Source organism: Astyanax mexicanus, chromosome 13 (assembly GCF_023375975.1).
Source record: "Astyanax mexicanus isolate ESR-SI-001 chromosome 13, AstMex3_surface, whole genome shotgun sequence".
NCBI lineage: Eukaryota > Metazoa > Chordata > Actinopteri > Characiformes > Acestrorhamphidae > Astyanax > Astyanax mexicanus.
In genome coordinates, this window is record NC_064420.1 from 34,021,854 (window position 1) to 34,047,928 (window position 26,075).

A 26,075-nucleotide genomic window follows, 5' to 3' on the forward strand; every position below is an offset into this window, starting at 1 on the left:
AATAACCCGTATATAGTATATAAGTTTTGACCTGATTAACATTCCGCCTGTTAAAAGCTTGCTGGAATGCGATTGGCTAATAGTGACCACAAAAGTGTCCATATCAAATTTTCATTTGGTGTACCATTAGTGCATGGGCCATAGATGATAATTGGCTAGGATGACCTTGATAGCTTGTATGGTTCTAGAGAAACAGCTATCGAGCATTGGCCCCGGCCCCTGGGGGGGTGTATGTCTACTTATACTGACAGGGTATCTGAGAATCATGTAATGATCAAAGGACTGAAGTGGTATTAGTGTCAGGTTAAGCATTCAAAAGTTATAAGTGTTAAAGACATTTTACTGCACCATGGTAGAACTCATTTGCATATGGCGGCCATATTGTTTATAAATGTAAAGATTTTTTTAATAATTATTGAGGAGTAAGCTCTGCTGAACTGTTTGACACCAAACATGTCATGATTGGTCAAGGATCCAAGGACAAGATCTCAAAAGTATTTTTTGCATATTATGCAAATTAAAAAAAAAATTAAGTGGGTGGAGCATAAACAAGAATGACCCAGGCGGCTGACCATCATGAACAAGAAGGATAAATATGTTCAATTAAGCAAGACAAGCAAGATTGAATAAGTTCAGCAGAGCTTTAATTTAGAATAATTCACCTGTAGCTGTTTCACCAAATGACCACCAGAGCGCAGCAAGAGACCATATATAACCTGCTGGAAATTTATCACTCTATCAGAAAGACAGAACATTCCCTATCAGTGTGTTTCTATTTATTAAAAAGAGAAGAAAAGTCCGATTGGGCTCCAAATTGGTATTCATGATCAAGTGGTCTGTATATACATGTATGTAAATTTGTGTGTTGATAGGGTCAAAGGTTCCTGACTTCTGACCATTTAGGTTTGAAAAAAGTGATAATACAGGCTTATGGCCTACAAAATGGCTGTTGCTCTTTGGCCATATTAGAGGCAAAAAATATCTGATTTGGCTCAAAATTTGCAATCAAGATCACAATATCAGTCTATATATGTATGTCAATTTCTGTGTCGATAGGGTCAAAGGTTCCTGACTTCTGTCCATTTAGATTTGAAAAAAGCGATAATACAGGCTTGAGGCCTACAAAATCGCTGTAGTTTTCCAGCCGTTGTAGAGGCAAAACATGTCCGATTTGGCTGAAAATTTGCAATCAAGATCAGATTATCAGTCTATATACGTGTATAAATTTGTGTGTTGATAGGGTGAAAGGTTCCTGTCTTCTGTCCATTTAGGTTGGAAAATAGCGATAAATAGAATAAATTGAAAATAGTTATTTTTGCACTGTAGAGCCTACTGAAGACTTATTTGGCTCATACTTGGCACATGTGCTTCAAATGTCATTGTTAATTAGTAGCTTCAACAGTTTTGGCATGTTTTAAACTTTGACAGAGTTTTGGCCAAATAACTCTGAAAAGGCTTTCACGTACATGTTTGATCAAGGTTTATGGGCCTCAAATAGTTAAAATGTCAAGATTTTTTTGATAATTATTTACCTTCAGTGTCTCAAGATTGCATCAAGACCAAATTTGTTTTGATTGATTAAGGACTTAAAGACAAGTTCAAAAAGAGCAATTTTTACTCTTTTGGCCACTGATGAAAATCTTTGCATTTTTGGTAAATACTTGTAATTACAAAGTTGTAAAGGCTACAGCAAAGTATAAAATTAAAAGAGAATAACAAGCCTAGGCCACTTGTACCTTTAGATATAACTGATTTTCTGCTATAGCGCCCCCTTGAGGCCAATCAACGCCATATTTTAATGGATGATAGAAGGCCCTCATATACATGTAGGTTATAAGTATCGTCCTGATTGGTGATTGTTTAGCCTGTCAAAAGCTTGCTGGAACCTGATTGGCTAATAGCGATCGCAAAAATTTGCATATCACATTTTCCTTCTGTCAAACATTAGAACATAGGCCATAGATGATACTTGCCAAAGGAGAGCTTCTTAGCTTGTACGGTTCCTGAGAAACAGATTTTTAGCTTTGGCTCCGCCCCCTGGGGGCGTATGTCTACACAGATTGACAGGCTACCTCAGAATCATGTTGGCATCAAAGTTGTAAAGTGGCATTAGTGTAGGTTTAAGCATTCAAAAGTTACAGCTGTTAGAGTAAATTTGGGTGTGCCACGGTAAGATTAATTTGCATATGGCGGCCATATTGTTTACAAATTTCACAATTTTTTCGATAATTATTGAGGATGGGACTCTGCTGAGTTGTTTGACACCAAATATGACAGGATTGGTCAATGACCCTAGGACAAGTTCTCAAAAGTAGGTTTTGCATATTATGCTAAATAGCAAAAAATCTAAGTGGGCGGAGCTTAGTGGTTCTATTGACCTTTTTGATTTGCCATTAACCAAGGAATCATATAATGCAAGAGTTTTTGCTCTAGCTATCAGGGCGTAGGAGTTACGGGGCCAAACGCGTTGACCTTCGCCATAGCGCCCCCTTGAGGTCGATCGGGCTCATCTTTTGAATCTGAGTAGCGGTGAGAAGTACTACCATATGACCAAGTCTCAGCCCTGTAGGCCTTACGGTTTCTTCTGCCCAATCACTTCTATGGCAGAAAAAGAATAAGAACTATAATAATAATAATAATAATAATAATCAGAACAATTACAATAGGGTTTCTAGCACTACGTGCTCGAACCCCTAATAATAATAATAAGAAGAAAAATCTTAGCAAAAACAATAGGGTTCTACGCACCTTCGGTGCTTGAACCCTAATTATTCTAATTCAATGAAACGGTTTCTCCATTATTCTAGTTCAATAAAACAACAGTGTCACAGTTAAATGGCCTAAATGGGCCTTTTGGAAAGCTCAGCTGAGCAAATTTTTTTCCAGGTAACGAGTTCTGTGATTAGTCTAACGAGTAGGACAGGTGCGGTGAACACCTGATTTGCTTTCTGCACAAAAAATGCATTCAAAGAATTTCATGATTGCACTATTTTAAATTATTCTAATTCGTTGACCAGCACCTGTAGTTGGGCCATAGCCTACATCACTGTTGCACAGTGTACAGTGCAAGCCTGGAATCCCTGTTTAGATTCCAGGCTTGCACTGTCCAATTTATTTGGAATTTGGGAGAATTGTATTAAATCAATTCTCCCAAATTCCAAATAAAAATATTGTCATTTAGAGCATTTATGTGCAGAAAATGGAAAATGGCTGAAATGAAAAAGATGCAGAGCTTTTAGACCTTAAATAATGCAAAGAAAGGTTCATATTCCTAAAGATTTAAGAGTCCAGAAATTAATATTTGGTAAAATAACCCTGGTTTATAATCAGTTTTCATGCATCTTGGCATGTTCTCCTCCACCAGTTTTACACACTGCTTTTGGATAACTTTATGCCACTCCTGGTGCAAAAATTCAAGCAGTTCAGCTTGGTTTAATGGCTTGATCATCTGTATTCCTCTTGATTAGTCTATCAGGCACAGTGGCATTGCTGCGCTTCTTTTTCTTTTTTAAATGCACACATGTATACTTACTAGTGACACTATTAGACACACCTGCATTGTTAAACATATGCTGTGCAGCATAGAGATTCAAGCTCATGCACAGTTTTATCGTTTCCTGACGTCAGTCCCATCATTACCTAACCATGGCACTCAAGTGTTTATAAATATCACCACAGGATCACGTCATGCTGGAGCAACACCACCAACATACCCCTACTATTTAAGTATCGCTGCTGTGATGAGCAGTCCACCACTCAGGTTATTTAACCAGTGTGTCTTACTTGTAGGTGTTTTAATTCTGTGATCATTCTCAGATGCTGCGTCTGACTGCAGGACGAGTGAGGACACTGTTGTCCAGACAAGCGATGGCAGCTCTCAGCACCAGCAGTGCCAGGATGGCCAGCCACGGGCATGGTAAAAAAAAATAAAAAATAAAAACAAAACTTTTGTGCATGCCGACATTGCAATGATGATGCTAAAACAATATACAGCTCTGGTAAAAAAAAAAAAAAAAAAGAGAGAGACCACTTCACAAAACTGTGATTAAAAACTTGGGTGGGTTACTCCACCAAATATTGATTTCTGAACTCTTAAAACTTTATGAATAAGAACCTATTCTCTTTGTGTTATTTGAGGTCTGAAAGCTCTGCATCTTTTTTGTTATTTCAGCCATTTCTCATTTTCTGCAAATAAATGCTGCAAATGACAATATCTTTATTTGGAATTTGGGAGAAATGATGTCCCTAGTTTATAGAATAAATCAAAAATGTTCATTTACTTAAACATATACCTATAAATAGCAAAATCAGAGAAACTGATTCAGTAACTTAAGTGGTCTCTTATTTTTTTACAGAGCTGTGTTTTGCAGCCCTGGCATACATAGACATGGTAACTAATATTTAAAAGAGGTATCCCAGTTCTTTTATCCGTATAGCATATAGAGTTATGATGTATCAAAGGGCCTTATGCATCTGCAAAAAATACACTTAAAAAAACTTCCTACCTGTAACTGTTCTTATCTGTACTAATTATTTTCCAATGCCTGGTTTGATAAATTAGTTCTTAGTGATCATCAAAAAAAATATGGCACCAGTGACTTTTGATAAATCAGTATATATGGCACTTTTTAGACTATTGTAAGACTGCAGGCTGGTCAGATTGGCCACATTTATTTGCAAGTGATCAGATTGTTTTTGTGTGGGACTCCAAGACTTCAAAAGTTATGTCTTTATCCAGTAGGGGACGCTATCTCTCCGTTGTGGTATTATACAAGTAAATGTTCTGTAGCTGATTCCAGGCTGTCTTTGTCTCTTGTTTCATCATTGTTTAGAAGTGTCGGAGCAGGCAGACATTTCTCTCCCCTACTTTGATCGCCTGGATACCCCTCTGCCAGACCGACCATACCAGGACAGCCTTAGTGCTGCTGAGAAGAGTCTGAAGCAGAAGGAGAAGGGACCCTGGACCAGTCTTTCAAATGAAGAAAAACTTGCCTGTTTGTATTTATCTTGTGTTTCAGACCCTAAGCTATTGTAAAATGCTAAACACTACATGGGTTTACATTTGTAAAACACTCATATATCACTTAAAGATCCTGTTGGCTATCAGAGGCTATCCTCTATGCATCACCCTAAAGAATGTGTTCTTTGCAGCTTGAACTTTATTATTTGACATTATCTTTTTGGCCTCTGCTTGTCTTAGTATACAGGATTATGTTTAAAGAGACATATGCAGAGATGAAGAGGCCAACTGGTGAGTGGAAGACTGTGGTCGCTGGAATTCTGTTCTTTATGGGCGCAACCGGTCTGGTGGTGCTCTGGCAGCGATATTATGGTGAGATTTATATACAAACACCAGATTTAACTGAGAGTTGTGATTTATGCGTGCATATTATTTTGTATTGTAGGGTTTGTCTTGAATTGGAAGACACAGAAAACAAAAAAATATTTAACCCCTTAACAGGCCTGCATTTTTGTTTTTCTGCCTGATATTACCCATCTAAATTTTGAGGATTTCTATTCAAGCATTACATAAAAAGGTTTCATGTTTAATAATAAACGTTACTAAAAATTATAATAGAAAAAATTTTTAAGTAAATCTGCAAGTTTAAAATATAATGAATAACAATCATAAAATTCACTTTCCTAAACTTTAAAATCAATATTTTCCTGAATACAAATGAAACAGTTCATGTCCTCCAAATGTTTGTTTTTTGACGTTTGTCTAGTTTTTCATGTCTATTTCCAAACCTGCAGAATTGGGTTGTTTCCTGTTGCTGATCTGAAATTATTGAGTGGAATAGATAGTAGACAGGCAGCTTCTCTAAGTGTCCTGGTGGAGATTTCAAACCCTCAACATTTTCAGAATGTGAATAACCTGTTTTACTGCAGAAAACTTGTACACTTGTAGCCTGTATACATTCCAAAGCCTGTAATGGGGTTAACTAAGCACTTCACTTGAGTAGACCCTCTACATTTACAAAGCAGGTAATGGTTTTCCAAATCCTAAATGTATTTTTTCATTACAGTTAGTTGTGTGGCAGTATGAATGGCAAAAACACTTAAAATGTGACATTTTCAGTTTCAGTTGGGCAGCTTTCATATATGGCATTGAAAGCAGATTCACATTCAGTACTAGCTCAAGTTTAGTCAGGTTGAAATGAACTGTTCAAATGAATGTTGGATACATCACATTAAATAATGTAAAAATCCTAAAAAAATAAATTGGATTTGGGCCATTTTACTTGCTTTTTAAACGTAGCCTAAAATTAGCTAAACCACTCAATACTAACTGCATCACAGGAAGGTTATTTTTCTCCACCTTCCCCTAATCTGATCTAGGCTTTTCTGCTGACGCTGCCCGTAATCGACCAATACTCATCAATACCAATGAGCGCTGCTCATTAGACTGGGAGCTTAAGGGATTAATTGCACATTAATTAAAGACTTCAGGCTTTTTACTTTGCCATCCCTTTACTTATGGAGGACACTATGGATGATCTTGGAATATTCTTTAATACAACATGGAGTAGATTATCAGAAAACAGTTTCAGAAAAGGGTATTTGAAGCCTTGCACTAATGGTCACCATTTTTCTTCCTCAGTGTATCCGCCTCATCCTCCTTCCTTTGATGAAGAGTGGCAGGCCAAGCAGGTGAAGAGGATGCTGGACATGCGTATAAACCCAGTGGAAGGGTTCTCTTCTAAATGGGACTATGAGAAGGGCCAGTGGAAATAGGGGCATGAAGGGCTATTGGTTATAACCTTTTTGGTACATATTGCACTAATGATCACTAATGATACGATAAAGCCCGTCCCAAACATCCAGCACTTACCGTCCTTTTCAAATAAAGATTTTGACTCCGTTAATGTGTTTAGGGTATGCTGTGTTACTGCAGTTTTTATAGTGAGAGGAAATGACTGTCATAAACAAATATATTCAGTGACCTGAACAAGCATCTGCTGAGGAGTGTGTAATGAATAATTAATCAAGACGGACCTTAACGACTCATTATACAGTGCAGGCAAATGTGAACAGTCCACAGTTTAAGCTAAAAACAGAATGCTTGGTTTAGGTATATGTTCAACCATTAGCCATGCATACACACACAGTTAATAACCACAAACACAGATGTAGTTGGTTCAAATCGTTCATTCTTTATTTACTTTTTTATGATATCAGACATTTAAAAAAGTCCTAAGACAATAAAACAATATATTCATGGGATGGTGTTTTAAATAAACCCAGAAGCCTTAAAAAAATAGTTTCTTTTTTGTTTTGCTAGTTTCAGGTGAACTTGGCTAAATACAAACACAATGAGTAACAAAAACACCTTAAAGAAATGGATGGAGTTTAAGGCCATAGGAAAACACTATGCGTTTACACCAAATATCATAAATAATATTTTCAAACCATCAAAAGGCTTTAAATATTTTCTCACTACGCTATTATGCTACTCTAAATGTCATTTTAAGTTAACTAGTTTACATAGTGTCGTGCCAAGGCTGGTCATTTTCACTCTGAAGCACACTGCCAAGCTTTTCTCACACACCATCACACACACACACACACACACACACATTCATACACAGCATGCAAGCAGCAGATTTTCATTACGTGGAATGTATTCTGTAAAATCAGTGTCTACAGAGCTGCAATAATATATATGTAGGGGCAGTTTCAATTTTCCAAAGCAAGGCCAGCTCTTTTTTTATTTTCCTGTGGAAAAAACCCAGCATGCTAGGGTATTGTTTTTGTTTAGCTGGTCCACAGACATGATCAAGTTGACCAAAATCAAATGTAACACACTATGCTGGTCAAGAGCTGGCTAACAAATTCGTTTACCAGCATAGGGTATGTTTTCATCAGGATGACCAGCTTAACTATCCAAAACAAGATCCTGGCAAAAACTGGTCTTGAGCTGAGATTTTTGTTCAGCAGGTTTGCCATCTCAGAATGTATCCTGACGATACATTTAGCTGGACATGAAGACAAATACACTTCTCAGTTGTTCGGTTACTGTGGACTCATGATGAGTGTGTGCTAATAGAAGGTATCCCTGTTTAAGAATTCACTATCGACCCAAACAGGCCTACATTAGGCTGTGTTTAAAGTGATTATGGATTTGGAAGTCTGAAAAAAAAAAAAAAAAAAAAAGTCAAAGCTTTTTTCTGTGTAAAATGTATGACCTATAATATCAGACTGTGAGGAATAATGCTAAGAAATAAGGCTAAGTATATATAGCTTTATACACAGCTCTGTAAAAAAAAAAGAGAGAGACCACTTAAAAATGATGAGTTTCTTTGATTTTACCAAATTGAAAAACTCAAATATAATCAAGAGGGAGATGGATAATCGCAAGCAATCACTTTTTTGCAACAGGAGTGGCATAAGGCTGATTGAGGAGAACATACCAAAATGCATAAAAACTGTTATTAAAAACCAATGTTATTCCACCAAATTATGATTTTTGAACTTTTAAAACTTTATGAATATGAATGTTTTCTTTGCATTATTTGAGGTCTGAAAATATGCATTTTTTGTCATTTTAGCCATTTCGCATTTTCTGCAAATAAATGCTCTAAATGACTTTTTATTTGGAATTTGGTAGAAATGTTGTCCGTAGTTTATAGAATAAAACAACAATGATCATTTTACTCAAACATTCAAAAACTAAAGTGGTCTCAATTTTTTTCTGAGCTGTATATAACGTTATGTAGATTTTTTTAACCTTCATTAGCTTGTTAGCTTCCAGTTTCACCTGGCTCTTTTACGCTTTAATAAAACACTCGTCAGGCTCTTAAACAGATAAAAACCTGGCGCCTCAACTGCGTTTAACGTATTTTGAAGCCCAGAACTCGGTTTCTTCACGTCTTTCCAATTATTTTTCACGGTTTGACGCGAGCGGGGGAGCAGCGCTGAGTGACGAGCAGATAGAGCCGCCATGACAGCAAAACACAGCAGTTTAACGCGGCGGTTAAAGACAGACAGACGGTGAGGTGGCAGAAAGATGGGAGGTGACAGGTTTGAGGGCTTTTGAATGCTCTACCTGTCTGTTAACGTCGTATGAGACGAGACTATGGGGAAAACACGCATATCAAGAGTGTTCTATATGTTTATAGATCTACTTAAAGGTGCAGTCCAGCCTAAAACTAGCATATATGTCCTGTTATGTAGTATTTTTGCAGCTTAGCTTTGTAGCTCAGCCTCTTCTCTTCACAAGAAATTTCCTTACACCCTTATTTAACTTCATTTTACTTATTATCCAATTTCCCCTAACATGTTAAAATAAGAACATTTGGGCAGCTCAGAAATGTGACTGAAATCATAATTAATAACTAATTCATTGTAAGTGATATTAAGGTTTTTTAACAGTTAACTTATCTAGCTTACCTTGAAAGAAAGTAAGATAGAAAGAAAGTCTCACCCCCACCAGTGTCCATATCAGTTTGTGTCCCTCTCCTACCTTCAAAGTGTATAATAATCATTTTTGTTGATTGTTTATTTGTTCTAATTGTGTAGTCTTTAAAACAGAAATTGTCACTAGAGCACAGGTCTTCGAATATGGGAATTGAATTAAATGTGCAGTACTTAGTTTGTCAATAAAACACTGTCCACACATATTCAGATTTTTTTAACCCTCTCTAGCGTGGTGTTGCCCTCAGGCAACAAACCACCTTTTTGATTATTACACAGTCCCTTCATTGGTTATATGTAAAAAGAAGAAGATGATGTTTAAAAAAAAGCCAAGTTTAAAGCCTATTTCTATGTTTTAATTTTTTTCCTTAGACTTTTATATTTGTTGCCTCAGGTCACAAAGCAATCACGATAAAACAGTCGTTCTTAAAGTTTTTGATTGATATATCAACAGCAACCCCCAAGCTCTCAAAAAGTGGACTGCTTTTTTCCTCAACATATAAATCACGCTATAGAGGGTTGAATATATATTTCTATCCTCTGTTTTTGACAAACAGACAAAAATGTACAACAGTACATCATAAAGAGAGATCATCTAATCCCAAGCCCAATTAACATTCTAGTTCCCAAGTAGTGTACTATGCAAGTCAAAAAATAATAAAAGAGCTAGTAATCTAGTGCTGTGTGTAGATGTAGTTTTATACTCCACTTAGTTCACTATATAGGTTTTTTTTTGCAACGCAACTGAGAACGTTTTCCAAAAGGTAATCTTCACTTTGGAGGCCATTTCGTGGAAAACTCTGTTTTTAGTGACCAAATAGTACGATTTTTTATACAGATTTTGTAAACCAAATGTTGATACAAGTTTAGAAAAATATCTGAATGTGTGTGGACAGTGCATGGGCTAACACCTAAGTGTCACAGCTGGAAATGCAGATTTTTTCACTGGTTCTTTTTGCTGGTCAGTTCTTATACAGTTCTTACTTAGACAAATTGAGTGGACTGAGCAGGTGTGTTTGACCAAGACGCCATCCTTCCATGGCCGGAATCAAAGAGCTGTACTCTATGGCCTAAAACATAATACCAGCGATGGACCAAATGTATAGAGGAGTATATCTGAAGGCTTGGGAATGATGAACCCTGATCTCTGCATGGACTGGTTACCTATGTTTATGTGTAAAAAAATGCACAGTAAATGGTCAATTATATGGGGAAAAATAACATACGTTATATAGGCTACGTTAGAAATATTTAGTAATTTAAGATCGACAGCCCTACGACAATGTTAGCTGAGTTCAGCTTTGTGCTGCAGTGTTTTATATGGATATTGAATGAGGACATAGATTTAAAATAGAAACATCCCCGTCTACACACACGCACACGCACACGCACACTCACACCCCTACCCATAGATGAATGGTAGGTAAGTTTATTATGAGCAAGTACTGTATAGTTTTTACTATGTAAGCTGTATTAACATCTAAATCCTGCTCTCTGATGACGTTCTAAGCTTTCTGAGAACAAACATCACATACACGTCTCCAGAACTCACACACACACACACAACACCAGGGACTCGTGTGGCATTTGGATTTAATCTTAATTCTTTCTGTCCGTTAACTGATATTCTAACGTTATTTGTATGTATGATGCAGTGTAAGGTGACAATGAACACAAATGATGCACCTATCCTACCTCTCCTTACAATACTCCCAATGGTGTAGAGAAAGTTATAGGTGATAACCATACATCCAACAAAATGAAGATTTATAATGCAACATTAAAATAAAAAAAAACAAACAAAAAAACGAACATACTTAACTTAACATGTACCCATATCTGAACAGCATCCCCCCATAATATGTGAGGGAGCACTTGGTCCATTCAAAAAACTGAGATGCTCCAACAGAGCTTCTGAATGTCTTCAGGCTTAGTCTTTATGCTTCGCTTCTCACTCAGCAAGCTTTCTGTGGGCCAAACCTGGCCTTCAGACAAACACAAATTAAGCTTAGTCTGTAACTAAACTACAGGAATTCTTCATTGACCACTCACTGCAACAGTTAGTCTACGCATGTACAAGGAAATCTAGCCCAGATTTTGCTTGCGAAAGTGACCCATATGTTTAAAGGATCCTCGTGTTGTTTTAACAGCCCCATAATGTGTATGAGGATGCAGTCAGGTGTTGAACTTCAGGACTGAGAGAGCAGAAGAAGCCTTTAAACTGTAGTGCAGGGCTGTGAATAAATGTCCCTCTAGCCCAGTTTAAAAGGGTCAGGAACGTATGTGAACTGATTCAGCTTAGCTGCTTTACTTATAAGCCATCTCTGTGCTAGACTAGTTCTTCAGAACTAACGTAAAAGTAATCCTTGCTACGTGCCGCCATCTTTGCAAAAGTGTGCTTCGGCCACTCGCGCAGTCCACAGTGCACCGTGGGAGAAGTATGGTGTAAACATGACAATTCTTGGCAAAGAAAACAAAACGAAAACCATAAACTTTACACTTTAAAGAGGGTTTAAAGTTCCTTCATTGTGTTCGCCCGTGGTCTGTACTGAGAGGAGGCCGAGGCCGTTTCTTCTGTGAGTCCTCCTCGTTTTTCCCCCTTACAGACGCTTCTGAGCGATGAGAGAGCCCACCACAATTCCTGTGAACAGGGTCATCCCCACCAGCAGCCACATCTTATAGCGTTCCTGCATCCTTCTGCTCTCTGCTGCTGTGTCGTTCCCAAAGATCTCTGCAAAGCGTTCCTGCGAAAGAGAAATAAGGAATATGTTGTTAGAAAGGCAGAAAAAACAGACACAGAACAGAGAAGCTGAGCAACATAATTGTGATGCATTAGACCTCAATGTGCTTTTCTGATTATATTGTGGAGCTCATCCAAACATGTAGGATGTAGATGTGGGACGTAGTTAGAGGTTTCATTATAGAAAGAGCACAATTAGGTCATGTTGATTGGAATGAGTGCAGTGAGTGAAATGTTACAAAACAACCAAGAAATTGAACAGATCTTTGTTTTGCTTCTTTTTTTATTCTTTCTAATATATCAGATAAAAAAATCAGTGACAGCGATTAAAGGTTGATATATGAATGGAAGTTCCCGTAATGCTTGGTTATATATTAAGTCCTGCCCTTTAACAACTACAGCCAATCAGCTTGTAGGTTACGCTACATGAGGAGGCGGGTTGACGTTATTGTGGCACTACTGGGGAAACCCCTTCTCAATGCGGAACGGATAGAACTTTTTAATGCATTATTGAAATAACACTACGGTCTGTTAATGAGAAATGTGATTACTGAAATGAAGGGTTGGGCAATACAGTAAAAAAAACACTAGGTTATGATATTCTAAAATATTTTGATGACGCACAACAGTTTAACACACAAAATGGCTTTAAAAACGTGTTTTATTTAGGTTATAATTTTAAATACTTAATCATTCACTCTGTAATGAAACTAGCAATTGGTCAGTGCTCTAAACAAACAAAAGAAAAAACATGCTGTGCATCACAACAAAATAAAATATTGTCAAATTGCCCACTCTACTAAAGTGCTTAAATCAATATACTGTACAGATCTATTGCCATTTTCCAGAATTCTACAGTTCCTGTTCTAGAATGCTGGTGGTTTCCAGAACAGTTTGGGGGAGATTTCCCTGCTCTCACCACATACCTCGTAAACCTGGCAATTAATGGTAAGTTTAAGGTTTGTTTGATTAAGGAAATCACCAAACTGTGCTGGATGCCAGCAACACTTCAGAACTGAAATTGAAGCATTCTGCCACAGGCAATGATGTCCATATATTAAGGCTGTGGTTAGACTGCCAGTTCAACAAACCAAACCAAACCACACCACATTTGGAGGTGCTTTAAAATTGTGCTCACAATTGATCCGTACTATTTGTACAGATGTGTCTTAGTGTGAGCATCAGAGAAGAACAGGTAAGACCCAAACGAGACCCATTTCTACAGAGAAGAGCAGGAGAAATGTATCGAAATTGAAAATGGATTGTTTAATTCTAGTGAACTTTAACTTCCAATGTATTTTCTCATAGAAACTAATAACCCACAGCATCAACAATACGTGGGAAGGTTCTGGAAAATTCCAGCAACGGACACAAAAAATTCCATTCATTTCGAACGGAGGAGGAAAATTCCTACTGGGGTGAAGCACAAACCCACAAGCGCACACAGCCGCACAGATACGCACGCGCTTTCATCCAATCAAATCTGTTCAAGTATTCTGCATTTGGATCCTAAGAGCCAATCACACAGCAGTATGGCAGTCCAGCCCAACACAGGCCTCCATCTAAACTCTGGCTCCTCCTCCAACAAAGCTTGTGTGTGTGTGTGTTTGTGCTCCACAGATTCTTTTAACCACAAGGGGGCGTGCATCCCTTACATTACTAACTCTACAGTATAACCTCATTTCACAGCAGGATTCTCCTCCAGCAAGCCCAATTTCACCTGGAGTCCTGAAAAGGGGATTTCAGGCTTAGTGCTGTAACCTCTTTCCTAACGAGACCAAGGCACACAACATGGAGTGTGTTGGGATCAGGGACTGGGAAACGGGCCTGGAATACGGCTGAGCACGGCAGTAAACAGCATGTGAATCTTTAGTGAGGATGTGATTCAGCTCCATCTGTAACAATAATAGTCTTTTTTCCTGCGTCAGCCCTTTGTTGTCCAGCCTGTTCCATCCTCATCAAAGAGGATGAGAAGGTCCTGGCCTGTAAAATTGGCTCTGGGTGGACTTAGGCCTTTGGGACACAGTCTTCTTCTATTGAGAGCGAGGGCGTACGGCAAACGAGCCAGAAATATTCAGAGCATGCAGCTAACATAACTCTGCTTACAACACTGAGGCAACACACACACACACGCAGAGACACACACATATACTTTGCTCAAGCAGACTGATGTCATCCCCCCGGTCTTGCCTTCTGCCCCAGATACTGTGTCTATCTGCACTGGCTTCAAAGCAAAAAAGGAAAAAATGCAGACAATTCTGGGTGAGGTGACTAGGCAAGAATGACAACAGACAGACTTCTCTTATCCTGGAGCAAGCAGAGCCAGAAATGAAACACCATCAAAACCATATCAAATTATGCCTCATAATGAATGCCATCATCCTTTATAATTTAATGACGTTATCTCCGCATCTGGCCTAAAACAAAGAGCCTAAATATTTAATATTGAACAAATGTATCCAAGACGTGAGGAATGTGCCGTGTGTATCAGAACTGAGCACTATCCTTCTCATCTTAATGCTGGACTTGTTTGTTGTCTTCTGCCATGGAGTTTCTGGGACAGACATGATGAACATCAGGCTTAGACATCACATCAACAAACCAGAAGGCATGAAGCAAATACTATAATTTAAATAATTTAAAATAATTGTATGCTTGCAAAACAAAAACAAAAAAAAAACCTTCATGCTCCTTTTAATATAGATAACATTGGTGAAATTATAGAATGATTACATTTGTTTTAATGCCAGTACTTAACTTAACTGAGACAGTCGTGATAATGTTGTATTGTGATTTACACCTGACAGACAAGATCTTTTTTTTTTTTTTTTTTTTTTTTTTTTTTTTTACTGTTTTCTAATGTCTCAGGGTAGTTTTGATGTTTTTTAAACTAGAATATTGTAATTTAACTGAGGGCTTTAATGGAGAAAATTAACGCAAGTCTAGCTCCATATTCCACCGGCTTTAAGACAGAAAATGTGCCATCAGCTGTGTGTGTGTGTTCGTGTGTGCATAACCATGTGAATGTGAGAGAGTAGTGTGTGAGTGTTGCTGTGTTATATCACTACATATAACTGCTAATGCATCACCAGGCTTTCAATTTTGTCACGTAATACATTTGCATTAAAAAAGTGCTCAATTTTTCATATTAACTGCATGTGTTAACTTGTTAATGTTAACAGTGCTAGTTTTTTTATGTTGAATTTGGTCTAGTTAGTTTTAGATTCACACTTTAGTTTAGAGAGTCTAAAGTCTAAAGGATTTCCCTGTCATCATCATCATCTATGTGGGCTAAATCTCTCTATTCTGACAACTGACTGGTTTGTAGAATGTGCTCTGTTTGGCGAGTTGCCTTTTCAGTTGTTCTGCCAAATTCTGCCTCCCTGCCACAATCTGACAGCTCTTTAAGTGCACGTGCGTTATTAAGCAGAATGAGCCAAACAAAATAAGATTACGAAATATAAGAATCACCAGCATAATGTGATGTGCCCATACTGCTTCTATTGGCTAAAGTCCAGAAAAAGTCCTTCACACTGCAGACAAACCAGACGAGGGTTAAATAGATCCAGAATCTAACCAAGTTTTGGGGCTTTGTTTAAGACTGTGGTTCACAGAACCCTTTCAAAAAGATGTACATCAATATAGAAACTGAACCAATCCTTTACATTCAACACAGAATGACATTGTAGATCCTTTTTATCTGGGCATAGTTGACTAATAATGAAAGTTCAGCACATCAAAGTGACATTGCAGTGAACCTCAAGCTCAATCACTGTTGTCTCTACTTTTAAAAGAAAATCTGTCGGAACAAGATAACCTAGCATCACATCTCCCCATCATTTCACTCCCTCAGACTACTTCATTTGACTACCAAGTCAAATGGAGCTAAACTCACATCACAGGGGAAAGTACCTGATTATTTTTACTGGTAAGACCCGAGAAAGCCAAACCTGTGGCAAAAAAGAAACCAGCTACAATCTCTTCAGTATGCAAACAGCACATCATGCTGAGAGGACACAGCAAGTATACAGCAACTTGTTTTAGTAAGACTGGAATAATTGCACTGATTTGGTTGGTGTGTTAAATCTGTGCTATAATAGGCATTCCTATAAATTAACTAATCAAAGCAGGACTTTTTTATTCCTACTCTACAAGCCCACAATCATTTTTTTTTATTCAGAGGCAGGATAACAGGGTATATCTGAGCATTATTTGCCCCAAATCTGACAAACCATGTTGCTTAATTTGCCACCAGATCCTGCAAAGTAGAGACCAGATGCAGAGCAAGACAAGTCTACTTATTGGGTTAACCCACTCCCTTCTTGCATTCATTGAATTTAGAGTGCAATCTAAGACGTAAAACAACGCAGATTTCAACAGAAACAAAAGTGCAGCTACAAATCATACTGCAAACAGCCAGGAGAGGAGCTAGATTTGTAGACCTGTGGTGACCAGTGGAGGCATTTTTAAATAGACAATGTGCTGTCCATGTTTTCTACAAAGTACACTCCTGATTAATGTTTATTTGCTCAGAATTAACTAAACTATTATTGTTGTGTCAAAAAAACTCTACATATTTTGGATTGTGTTGTTGAGACACCTTAAGAAGAGAATCGAATTGTGAATTTTGTGAGTCAGTACATCTCTCCTCAGCAAGGTACAAGAAACAGGCAGAAACTGAGACAGAGGCACCATTCTCCTGGACCTCCCTCTGGGAAAGGCTGGCTGAGGTGATTTGCCGTAAATGCGACAGTGTTTCCAGTAGCACAGAGCTCGACTCTGAAAGAAAATATTTGTTCAAACAAAAAAAAAATCTCAGAAGGAAAAGAAAAAGTCTTTATATATAACGGGTAGAGCGCCAGAGTGAGGAGGGCAGAAGAGTGGAACGAGGCGAACTAGAGATTCAATTAAGCAGCAGTGAGGATGAGATGGAGGAGGGAGGAAAGGTGAAATGGTGAGAAGGAAGCTGCTGAGCTGATGCAAGGTAGGGAGCTGGGTGACAGGCCCGCTGAAGAGGAAAAAGAGTGAGAGTGTGAGTGTGTCTCAGAAAGAGAGAGAGTGAGAGAGTGAATTTCATGGTAAAATGACTAGAAGAGGGAGTGGCTTAAGAGGACATGGGGTGGCAGAGGCTGATAACAGATAGAGAGAGTGTTAGAGGGGTGCGAGAGCGCTGGTTTCTTAGAACCACAAGCGTAAGGAATGACCTCATGACTGCTTACAGTAGAGAAAAACACTTCTGAATCATAAACAGCTTCAAAACATGCTGTGGATTCAGAAATTGGGACTGCACAATATTTCGCTTGTTAATTGATATTGCGATAGTTAGGGGTGTCACGATCTCGATATTTTATCGAAATCGAATCGAAATGAGGTCACGATCTCGAGTATCGAAGTCAAAAAGAGGATCGACGATCCCTCCCGCGCGCGCTACGCAAATAGCGCAGCGCGCTACGCAAATGGCGCGGCACCAACACAGCGCATCCTATTCATTTAAATAGAGATAGCCACTGCATGAGCGCAGTCGGCGGGAGTGTGATCACTGTTTTTATCTGTCCAACGGGGGAGGGGGGGAGGGGGTTGGGCGCGCAGGTTTTGTATCTGTATCTAACGGAGGGGTGGGTGCGCGCAGGTGAGAGCGTGTGAACTCGCTGAAATGCGTGTGTCAGTGTGACTTGAGAACACTGACTATAGATCACAGTGAGGTGGATTAAAAATCTTAAACTTATAATTGACTACACCTGTTGCTTTCCATTGAATTAAAAAAACATCTTTCTCTCAGATAAAGTAAACACAAGCGTGTTTCTGACTAAAATAAAAGCTTTTCAGGAGAGATATAAGTTATGTGTAAATATTTATAAGACAATACCCACATCACTTATCTAACCAGCCTGTACTGATTTCTGCCCCCCAATAATGCTTTCAATAACCTCTTGTAACCCCTGGGAGCCAGGGGTTACACTCTAATAGCCTTTAATAGTCTTCAGTAGCCTTTAAAAGACTTACCTGGCGGCCGTGGTGTGTCCACTAAACTCCGTAGTTATAAACATCCTGAGGTTAGCAGCGCGCTAACTGACCTGTTTATAATGTAATCCGAGCAGTGCCTCCGTGTCGGCTGTTCTAACCTGCTGCTGTTAGCTGCTTGGGCTGAAAGATGAACTGTAGTGAGCTGTATTATCCGGTTAGTGGGGTTAAAACCTTTATTTGTTTACAGAAACAGTAAAAACGGACTGGCTGAGCTCTGTAGCCCGTGGCTGGGCTGTACTGAAGTAGTGACTGAGTGAAGAGAGCGGGGCTTGTGCTGCTGCTGCTAGTGGTTGGATGAAGAACTGCAGCTTCATGTAATGAGCAGTTTCACCAGCCATCCACACACAGCTCTGATAAACTGCTTGTTTTAATAGTGCACACTGTTGCTACCAAAAAAAGTCACTAGATGGCATTACCATATATATCTTAATAAATAATAATAATAATATTTATAATTTTTATAATAATAATAATAATAATAATAATAAATATATTATTTAAATTTTATGAGGCATAAAATAATAACAAGAAAAAAAAACAAGAAAATCGAGAATCGAATCGAATCGTGACCCTCAAATCGAAAATGAAATCGAATCGAGGATTTAGAGAATCGTGACACCCCTAGCGATAGTGGTATCTGCAGTAGACGATCCCTTTAACCAATCAGAATGTGTTTTTTCCCCTTTATTACGCATTCTAACCAATACCAGTTCCAGATTGGGTCTAATGATGAATCAGAGTATTAACAGTATCGCAGTCAGTCAGTTATAATCACAATATGCAACTGTATTACATCGCAACACTACCATCTGAATATCGAGGTCAATATTTTGTAGTCCTACACTGGATATAGTCAAATGCTACATAAGCCTGCAGACCCCACCACCTTCTCTCTTTAACACACACACAAACACACACACACACACTTATCAATAAAGCAAATAGTGTAACCCAAGCCTTCCTAGCACCTCCCATTGTTAGGTCTGTCATAATAATTAAACTATCAACATATTGTAAAATATATCATAAAAATATGCCTGAGGAACACTTTAGCTACACTCAACAGAATCAAACACTTGAATAAGAACACAAATATTGACACAGAAGAAGCTCTAATATACAATAATCTCTCACAGACACACCCACAACTCATTTACCAAGTATCCCATTACATACACCTGCACTCACCTTCAGAGCTACAGAGTCTACTACACAAGGGTCTCAGTAAAGAAGAAGAAGAAGAAGAAGAATAAAGGGAATGTGGGTGTTGTTGTGAGAAAAGCAGGTGAGATCATATATCAAAGACATATTGTGCAATTGCATGTATTATGCCTTTATGATGTTATTTTAGTAGCATGAATAGATCAAAAAATGACAATAATGTTATTAATGGCGTTCATTATTTGGACAATAAAGCCTATCTACCTATTGGTTAAGTGAATAAACAGATCAGTTACATGCTTCCCATCAGGACAGAAGGAACGGGTAAGATCCCGTGTGACTGAGGAGCACTGTATTATCACTGGTCAGAATCAACCACTTGAGAAATATACTATACAATACAATCTCCCATAGACACACCCACAAGCTATTGACCAAGTATCTCATTTCATACCAAAATCACTCCTTCAGAGCAGAGTCAACACAGTGCAGTAAGGCCTCAGTAAATATACAATTAGCTCCCATAGACACACCCACAACCTTATGACCAAGTATCCTATTCCATATCAACATCACTTCTTCAGAGCTGAGTCTACACAGTGCAGTAGGGTCTCAGTAAATATACAATAATCTCCCATAGACACACCCACCACCCATTGACCAAGTATCCCATTCCATACCAACATCACTCCTCCAGAGCTTACTCTACACAGTGCGGTAAGGTCTCAGTAAATATGCAATAATCTCCCATAGACACACCCACCATCCATTGACCAAGTATCCTATTCCATACCAACATCACTTCTTCAAGCGCTGAGTCTACACAGTGCAGTACGGTCTCAGTAAATATACAATCATCTCTCAGACACACCCACCACCAATTGAACCAATATCTTATTCCATACCAACATCACTTCTCTAGAGCTGAGTCTACACAGTGCAGTAAGGCCTCAGTAAATATACAAGAATCTCCCATAGACACACCCACCTACGATTGAACAAGTATCTTATTTCATATCAACATCACTTCTTAGAGCTGAGTCCACACAGTGCAGTAGGGTCTCAGTAAATATACAATAATCTCACACAGACACACCCACCACCGATTGAACAAGTGCGGTAGGGTCTTAGCGAATATATAATAATCTCCCATAGACACCCCATGACCCATTGACCAAGTATCTCATTCCACACCAACATCACTCCTTCAGAGCGGAGTCTACACAGTGCAGTAAGGCCTCAGTAAATATAAAATAATCTCCCATAGACACACCCACAATCTTATGACCAAGTATCCTATTCCACACCAACATCACTCCTCCAGATCTGAGTCTACACAGTGTGGAAGGGTCTTAGCGAATATATAATAATCTCCCATAGACACCCCATGACTCCTTGACCAAGTATCTCATTCCATACCAATATTACTCCTCCAAAGCTCAGCCTACACAGTGCAGTAGGGTCTCAGCGAGGAAGAATGAGGGGAATGTGGCTGTTGTGAGATCAGCAGGTGAGGTCATAAATCAAAGGCATGTTAGGGCTTGTCTCTAGGCATTACAGCAGCAGAAGCATGGAGTATTCTAGTTATAGTTCCTGTGATTGTTAAATAATAAAACACCACACAAGCATAAGAAGACAGCATTACATAAGGCAACACACGGCGCACGTGACGGGCATGGGAACGGCAAAAAAGAAAGGATTAAAGCTCAGCAGAGCTCAGCCTACTTGAGCTGCTGCGCTCTGCTGAGGAGGATGATCAAATGAAAGCTCCCTGATGCGGTTCAACAATTTGTTGAACGTCACAAAGTGCTCTTAAAAAAAAATATCCAACTGAGCAGAGGAGTTTCACAATGGGCTGCAATGTAAGCTCTTGGCCTCTCTGGATGTATATACACATTTATACATATATACACATACACTATTGCAACCACAACTAAGAAGATTAAAACTATAAAGGCATGTGCATTCTCCAGGTTACACAAATTCCATGTTCACAAGGCAGATAATTCAGACCAAATCTGTTTTTATTTAGGCTTTTTTAATATAATCCAACATTTGTCTGAATAGCACATGCTTTTAAATTTACGCACATGCTCAAAAGAGCAAAGGTTTACATGACATTTAGGTTTAATCTTTCCAATAAGCACCAATTTTGGTATTGAGCCTTTGTTTACATTAGTTTTTTTAAGCATCAACATTTTTTTAAATTGTGTACTTAGTTTCTTTAAGCTTATTTGTTTTCCATTTTAAGCTTTTATTTATAAACTTTGACACTACAGCCGTGTATGCGTTTAGCCATATTTAGCCATACATGGTCACGTTTGACAGTTTGCTAAGTAGCAGCTATATATGTGCCTTCATATTTTCTATATTAAAGAAAGATATAATGGCAAATATTTATGAGGTCTGTTGCCTCAGCATCTCACCACTGAAATGCCCCCTCAATGTCCTCACATCCATTTCCCCATACACAGCGAATGAATTAATACATTTGACACAAAAACATTAATTTCAATCTGGCTGTTTATTTACAGCCAGACTCGCATTTTCAGATTTTAGATTCAGATTTTAGTGCCCTATTTAAAATGACCCAAATCAGAATTAAACATGTGTGTGTGTGTGTGTGTGTGTCTGTGTGGTTGTTTTTTTTTTAAGTTCATACAGACACACAAATAACACATCTGTGTCATATATCTGACGAAAAAGATCAGATCCTTCAGTTAAAACTGGGATCAGTGGCAATGTGACAGCGATATGTTTTTTGCATTTTTCGACCTAAGAGCTAAGAATAGGTGGAAGCTTTTCTCCTTGCTGTAACTTTACATTATTTAAGACTTTCTGAATTTCTCACTACTTTCTAATTTATTTTTTGAAAATAGGTGTCAGAAAAATTCCTGTTCACTGTTAGTATTTTCTGGACTAAATTAGACAGGCTGTAAATGCGGCTTGCAAAGGTTGAACTGTTTTTCTAAACAATTTGTTTAGAATATTCTTGCCTCCAGCTTATCAATCCCTCACCTCCACAGCTAGGTACTCTACAAGCCCAAACATGTCCCAGTCAATACTGCCAAACATGCAGAACACTATCAGACCAGTAACACAGACTGTGAGACTGCGAGTCATCAGTGCTCAGAGTGCAAAACTTACAGCCTGTTCCTTTACAAACAACTTAAAGCTCCACACTGTGGATCTACTGCATACCTTGCCTTAGGAACCTAGCCCTGAATACCAGCAGATAGAGAGAGAGAGGCTGGGGATGTGTCGTGTATGAACAGTGTGAGAGAGGGGGAAAAGGCACGCATGAACGTGCACATCACATATGCCAGGCTCCCTCTTTACTGTCTCCAAACACCCAATGGGGGGTTTGGAAGAGGGGTCCCCTGGGAAGCCGGGTGCTAGGCAGCAGTACCCTCCACCAGGTGTTTTGCACAGGGCTCCCTCTAAAGCACAGAGCTCACAGATCTCACAAATCTGGTGCTTCAGTCACAAAGAGGCTCGGTGCAGGAGGGATGATCCTGGAAATGCTTCTCTGTGAGCTTTAAAGGGGGTAAAAATATATCAGTACATCGTTAAGGATCGATGTGAAGGGGTTGAGTGAATTGCAACAAATCTGAAACTTATACATTTCAATTTACAGCATTGAAGACACCCAGAATGTTCTATCAAATCGAGGGTTTCAGCTACAGTATATCAAAACCCTGATTTTTGCTGACTCCACACCTCAGATCAAATTTGAGAAAGGCCAAAAAATTGGAGGGGTAGATTGGGCAGGGCAATGGGTGATGTATGGGTTTAGAGGTGGCAGGGCAGGGGGGAGAGCTGATTGGCTGAGCTGCAGCAGCAACAGTGTGCCTCTGACAACAGTGAGATCTGGTAAGAGATGTTAGCAGGGGGGCGGTATTATTCATTGACTGATCTGTATATTATATAAAAGTGTTTTTTAAAGGTTAGGAAATGTTAATTTGTTTAGCAGGATTGCATGTTTTATAACTTCAAAAGAAACATTTCAGCTATTAATGGACAAAATATGGTTTAGGGTTTAATGTCCTTTAAGCAAAATTCCCATCATAGAAGTGCAGTTAAAAGACATCATCCACAACCTTCAGCAGTAAGACGCAGTGCCAGAAGTTGGTCTATAGTCTGAAAAATGTTAAGCCCTTTTACAGCAGAAAATGGAATATCTGTAGTGCCAGTGTCTTCACTATGTGTTAAAACTATGCACACTTCATCAGCCATAACAATAGCGCCATCTGCCTAATACTGAGTAGGTTACCCATGGGCCAACACAACTGTTTTGACCATTCAAGCTCATTCATGGACCCTACATAACCTGTGAAGGTTACCTTGAGTATCTGACACCAGGACATTTAGCAGCAGATCCTGTTAGTTATGAGGTGGGGCCTTCATCCGTTAACTGGATGTCCTTCCTTGAACCTCTACTGGCAGGTTCTAACCACTGCATACCAACCCCTCCCTGTGATTATCTGTGATTACATAAACTTAAGTTAATCCATCTGAATGGAATGATGGTCATATAAAGCTATAACACACTTCCAAAGTTAAGGGGGCTAAGGAAGTTTAAGTTGCTATGAGAATATTCATCCTGTACAGCCAGAGCAGCAATACGTAGTATATATAGAGGCTTGAAGTGGAAAGATACAGAGAATAGAAGGATGTAGATTACAACTAAGGACATGAGAAAGCAATAAAAGGGGGTGGGGCAGGTTAGATGGTGGACACTGCACCTGCATCACCATGGTTGCAGTAGAGCTGTTGAAAAGTGTCTGTGCAGGAGTGCATGTGTCCACATTGTATTACATCGCCTGTGCATTAGTCACTTGAAGTTTTGGGTGTTTTAAAGGTGGTGTAAAGGGTGGTGTCTGGGTGTGTAGTGAGGACAGTAATAGTAACACTGCAACAGCACAAAGAATGTATGAGTCTTTAAACAGTGTATGTATTGTACAGTACTGCAGTACTGTCTGAGTAAGTACAGTATAGTGATTATTAGCATGACTAGCAGTCTGAGTCAAGTCAGTTGGGTTTCTCCAATGTTGCATTAGAACGAACTCTGACCTCTTTAGAAAGGAGACCCCTGAAGTCATGGTCTGGTTTCAGAGATATGACTCACAAACACTTCACTGAAACAATACTTTGCCAAACTCTGTTTTGGGAAACACTAAGTCACTGGGTAGGTATGACTGAATGGCTTAGAAGAGTGGAGACAGACGATGATTCTGGCTGGTTAGCAAAGGAACTTTTATTCATTTTTAATTCGACACTGTAGAGCAGGGGTTGGCAATTAGTTTTGGCTGTGAGCCAGATATTTTCCAAGCCATTACGTGGCGGGCCACAAAAAAAATCTGTTTTTGGAAAATGAAGCAGGTAAACTCAGGAAGAAAGGAAAAAAATAAATAAACACACAGCTCCTCACGCGGGGATTGAACACAAGTAATCAGGATCATAGTTCTTTGAACTACGGCTGCTCCGGCTACTAAACTGAGATGCAACTAGAACAAAAGGTCTTATAAAGAGGTAGGAAGCCCAAGAACAGGCGGAAAAACGAGAACGGATGGAAACTAAAGTCACGCAGAGTGTAACAGAGAAACAGTGGAGACGTATCAACTAAAGTTAACCAGAAAATAGTTTTATTTTTTCCATTATCGTTCATTATAGTTCAAACAACCTTACCGGCCACATGTTTCACGCTTGCGGGCCACATTGGCCCGTGGGCAGCCTATTGCCGACATATGCTGTAGAGTAACTCCTTAAGGTACTTTGAGAAACCTTCAAGTAAGCTTACGGCACATTAAGGTACATTTTCTTCTAAGAAATAATCTAGAAGGTTCCACAAAAGCATCTATTTTCTTTCACGTAAACAAGACAAACAAGAAAGTATGTAAAGGACAGGTCGATAGGTAGCTTCCTAGATTAGCTTGCATGCTAACCAGCCATGCTGATCCACAGAAGACAACCTCAGGGCAGCGTGAGCGACTTGTTGTCTCCCAGTGAGAACACAGGGTCACAGGTTCAAACCACAGCCCTCACGTAAACTAGCTTCTGGGACCTATAGCACACCCAAGAGTGTGTTTTCCTCCTACAACATATTATATTGGTTATATTAACTTATAACTAAACATTAACCTACTGGTGATGAGCAATTCTTCATATTGCCCTCATCACATACACACAGTGTTTTACAACATAGACAACATGGTTTCTCCAGTTCACTGTGCCAAAACAGGAGCCAATATGACTCTGAACACTCGAGATCTATTTCATGTGAGCCCAGACAGGGACTTCAGTTCGACAGATTTGGGATGAACTCATTGGAAAGTCCTGCAAGAATTAGCCTAATCTTGAAAGGCCTCAAACTGCCAAGAGAAGACTCATACAGCTTCAACTTGGCAACAAAACAAAGGCAGCTCTAAGATAAACACAAGCCGGAATGTTAAGGAGGCTTGAACCAAGGGTCACCGTCACCGTCCCTGAATGCCATTTGGACTATTAGATGCACCACGTTTGATCGGACAAACAAGAAGAAACAAGCAAAGCTCTATTCCACCTTCATCCCTTTCCACAGGCCCCTGAACAGAACAATCTGTGCACAACCCGTGCTGCCAGGAAGGGCAGGACTTCCTGATAGTCACAGTGGAATGCTGCTTGTCCAAGTTTGTGAGGAAATCAGCTGATCTAAAATCTAAGAGACTGCCCTGAAAGATAATATGACCCTGGCAAG

General features: G+C 39.0%; 2 protein-coding genes across 6 annotated transcripts in view; one reads left to right on the forward strand and one right to left on the reverse strand.

The window, feature by feature from the left end:
* The window catches only part of LOC103036968 (cytochrome c oxidase subunit 4 isoform 2, mitochondrial), a 44,728-nt gene extending 37,862 nt beyond the window's left edge, over positions 1-6,866 (forward strand). For all 3 annotated transcript variants that reach the window (XM_022677386.2, XM_022677389.2, XM_022677390.2), the window contains 4 exons: positions 3,817-3,916; positions 4,833-4,994; positions 5,201-5,332; positions 6,602-6,866. In XM_022677386.2, the coding sequence (XP_022533107.1) occupies positions 3,817-3,916; positions 4,833-4,994; positions 5,201-5,332; positions 6,602-6,735 (528 nt within the window). In that variant the 3' untranslated portion in view covers positions 6,736-6,866. The remainder of the gene's footprint in view (positions 1-3,816; positions 3,917-4,832; positions 4,995-5,200; positions 5,333-6,601) is intronic.
* Positions 6,867-7,134: 268 nt separating this feature from the next.
* Positions 7,135-26,075, reverse strand: part of bcl2l1 (BCL2 like 1) — a 42,829-nt gene continuing 23,888 nt past the window's right edge. For all 3 annotated transcript variants that reach the window (XM_007249924.4, XM_007249925.4, XM_022677392.2), the window contains exon 3: positions 7,135-12,158. In XM_007249924.4, coding sequence (XP_007249986.3) covers positions 12,015-12,158 — 144 coding nt within the window. In that variant the 3' untranslated portion in view covers positions 7,135-12,014. The remainder of the gene's footprint in view (positions 12,159-26,075) is intronic.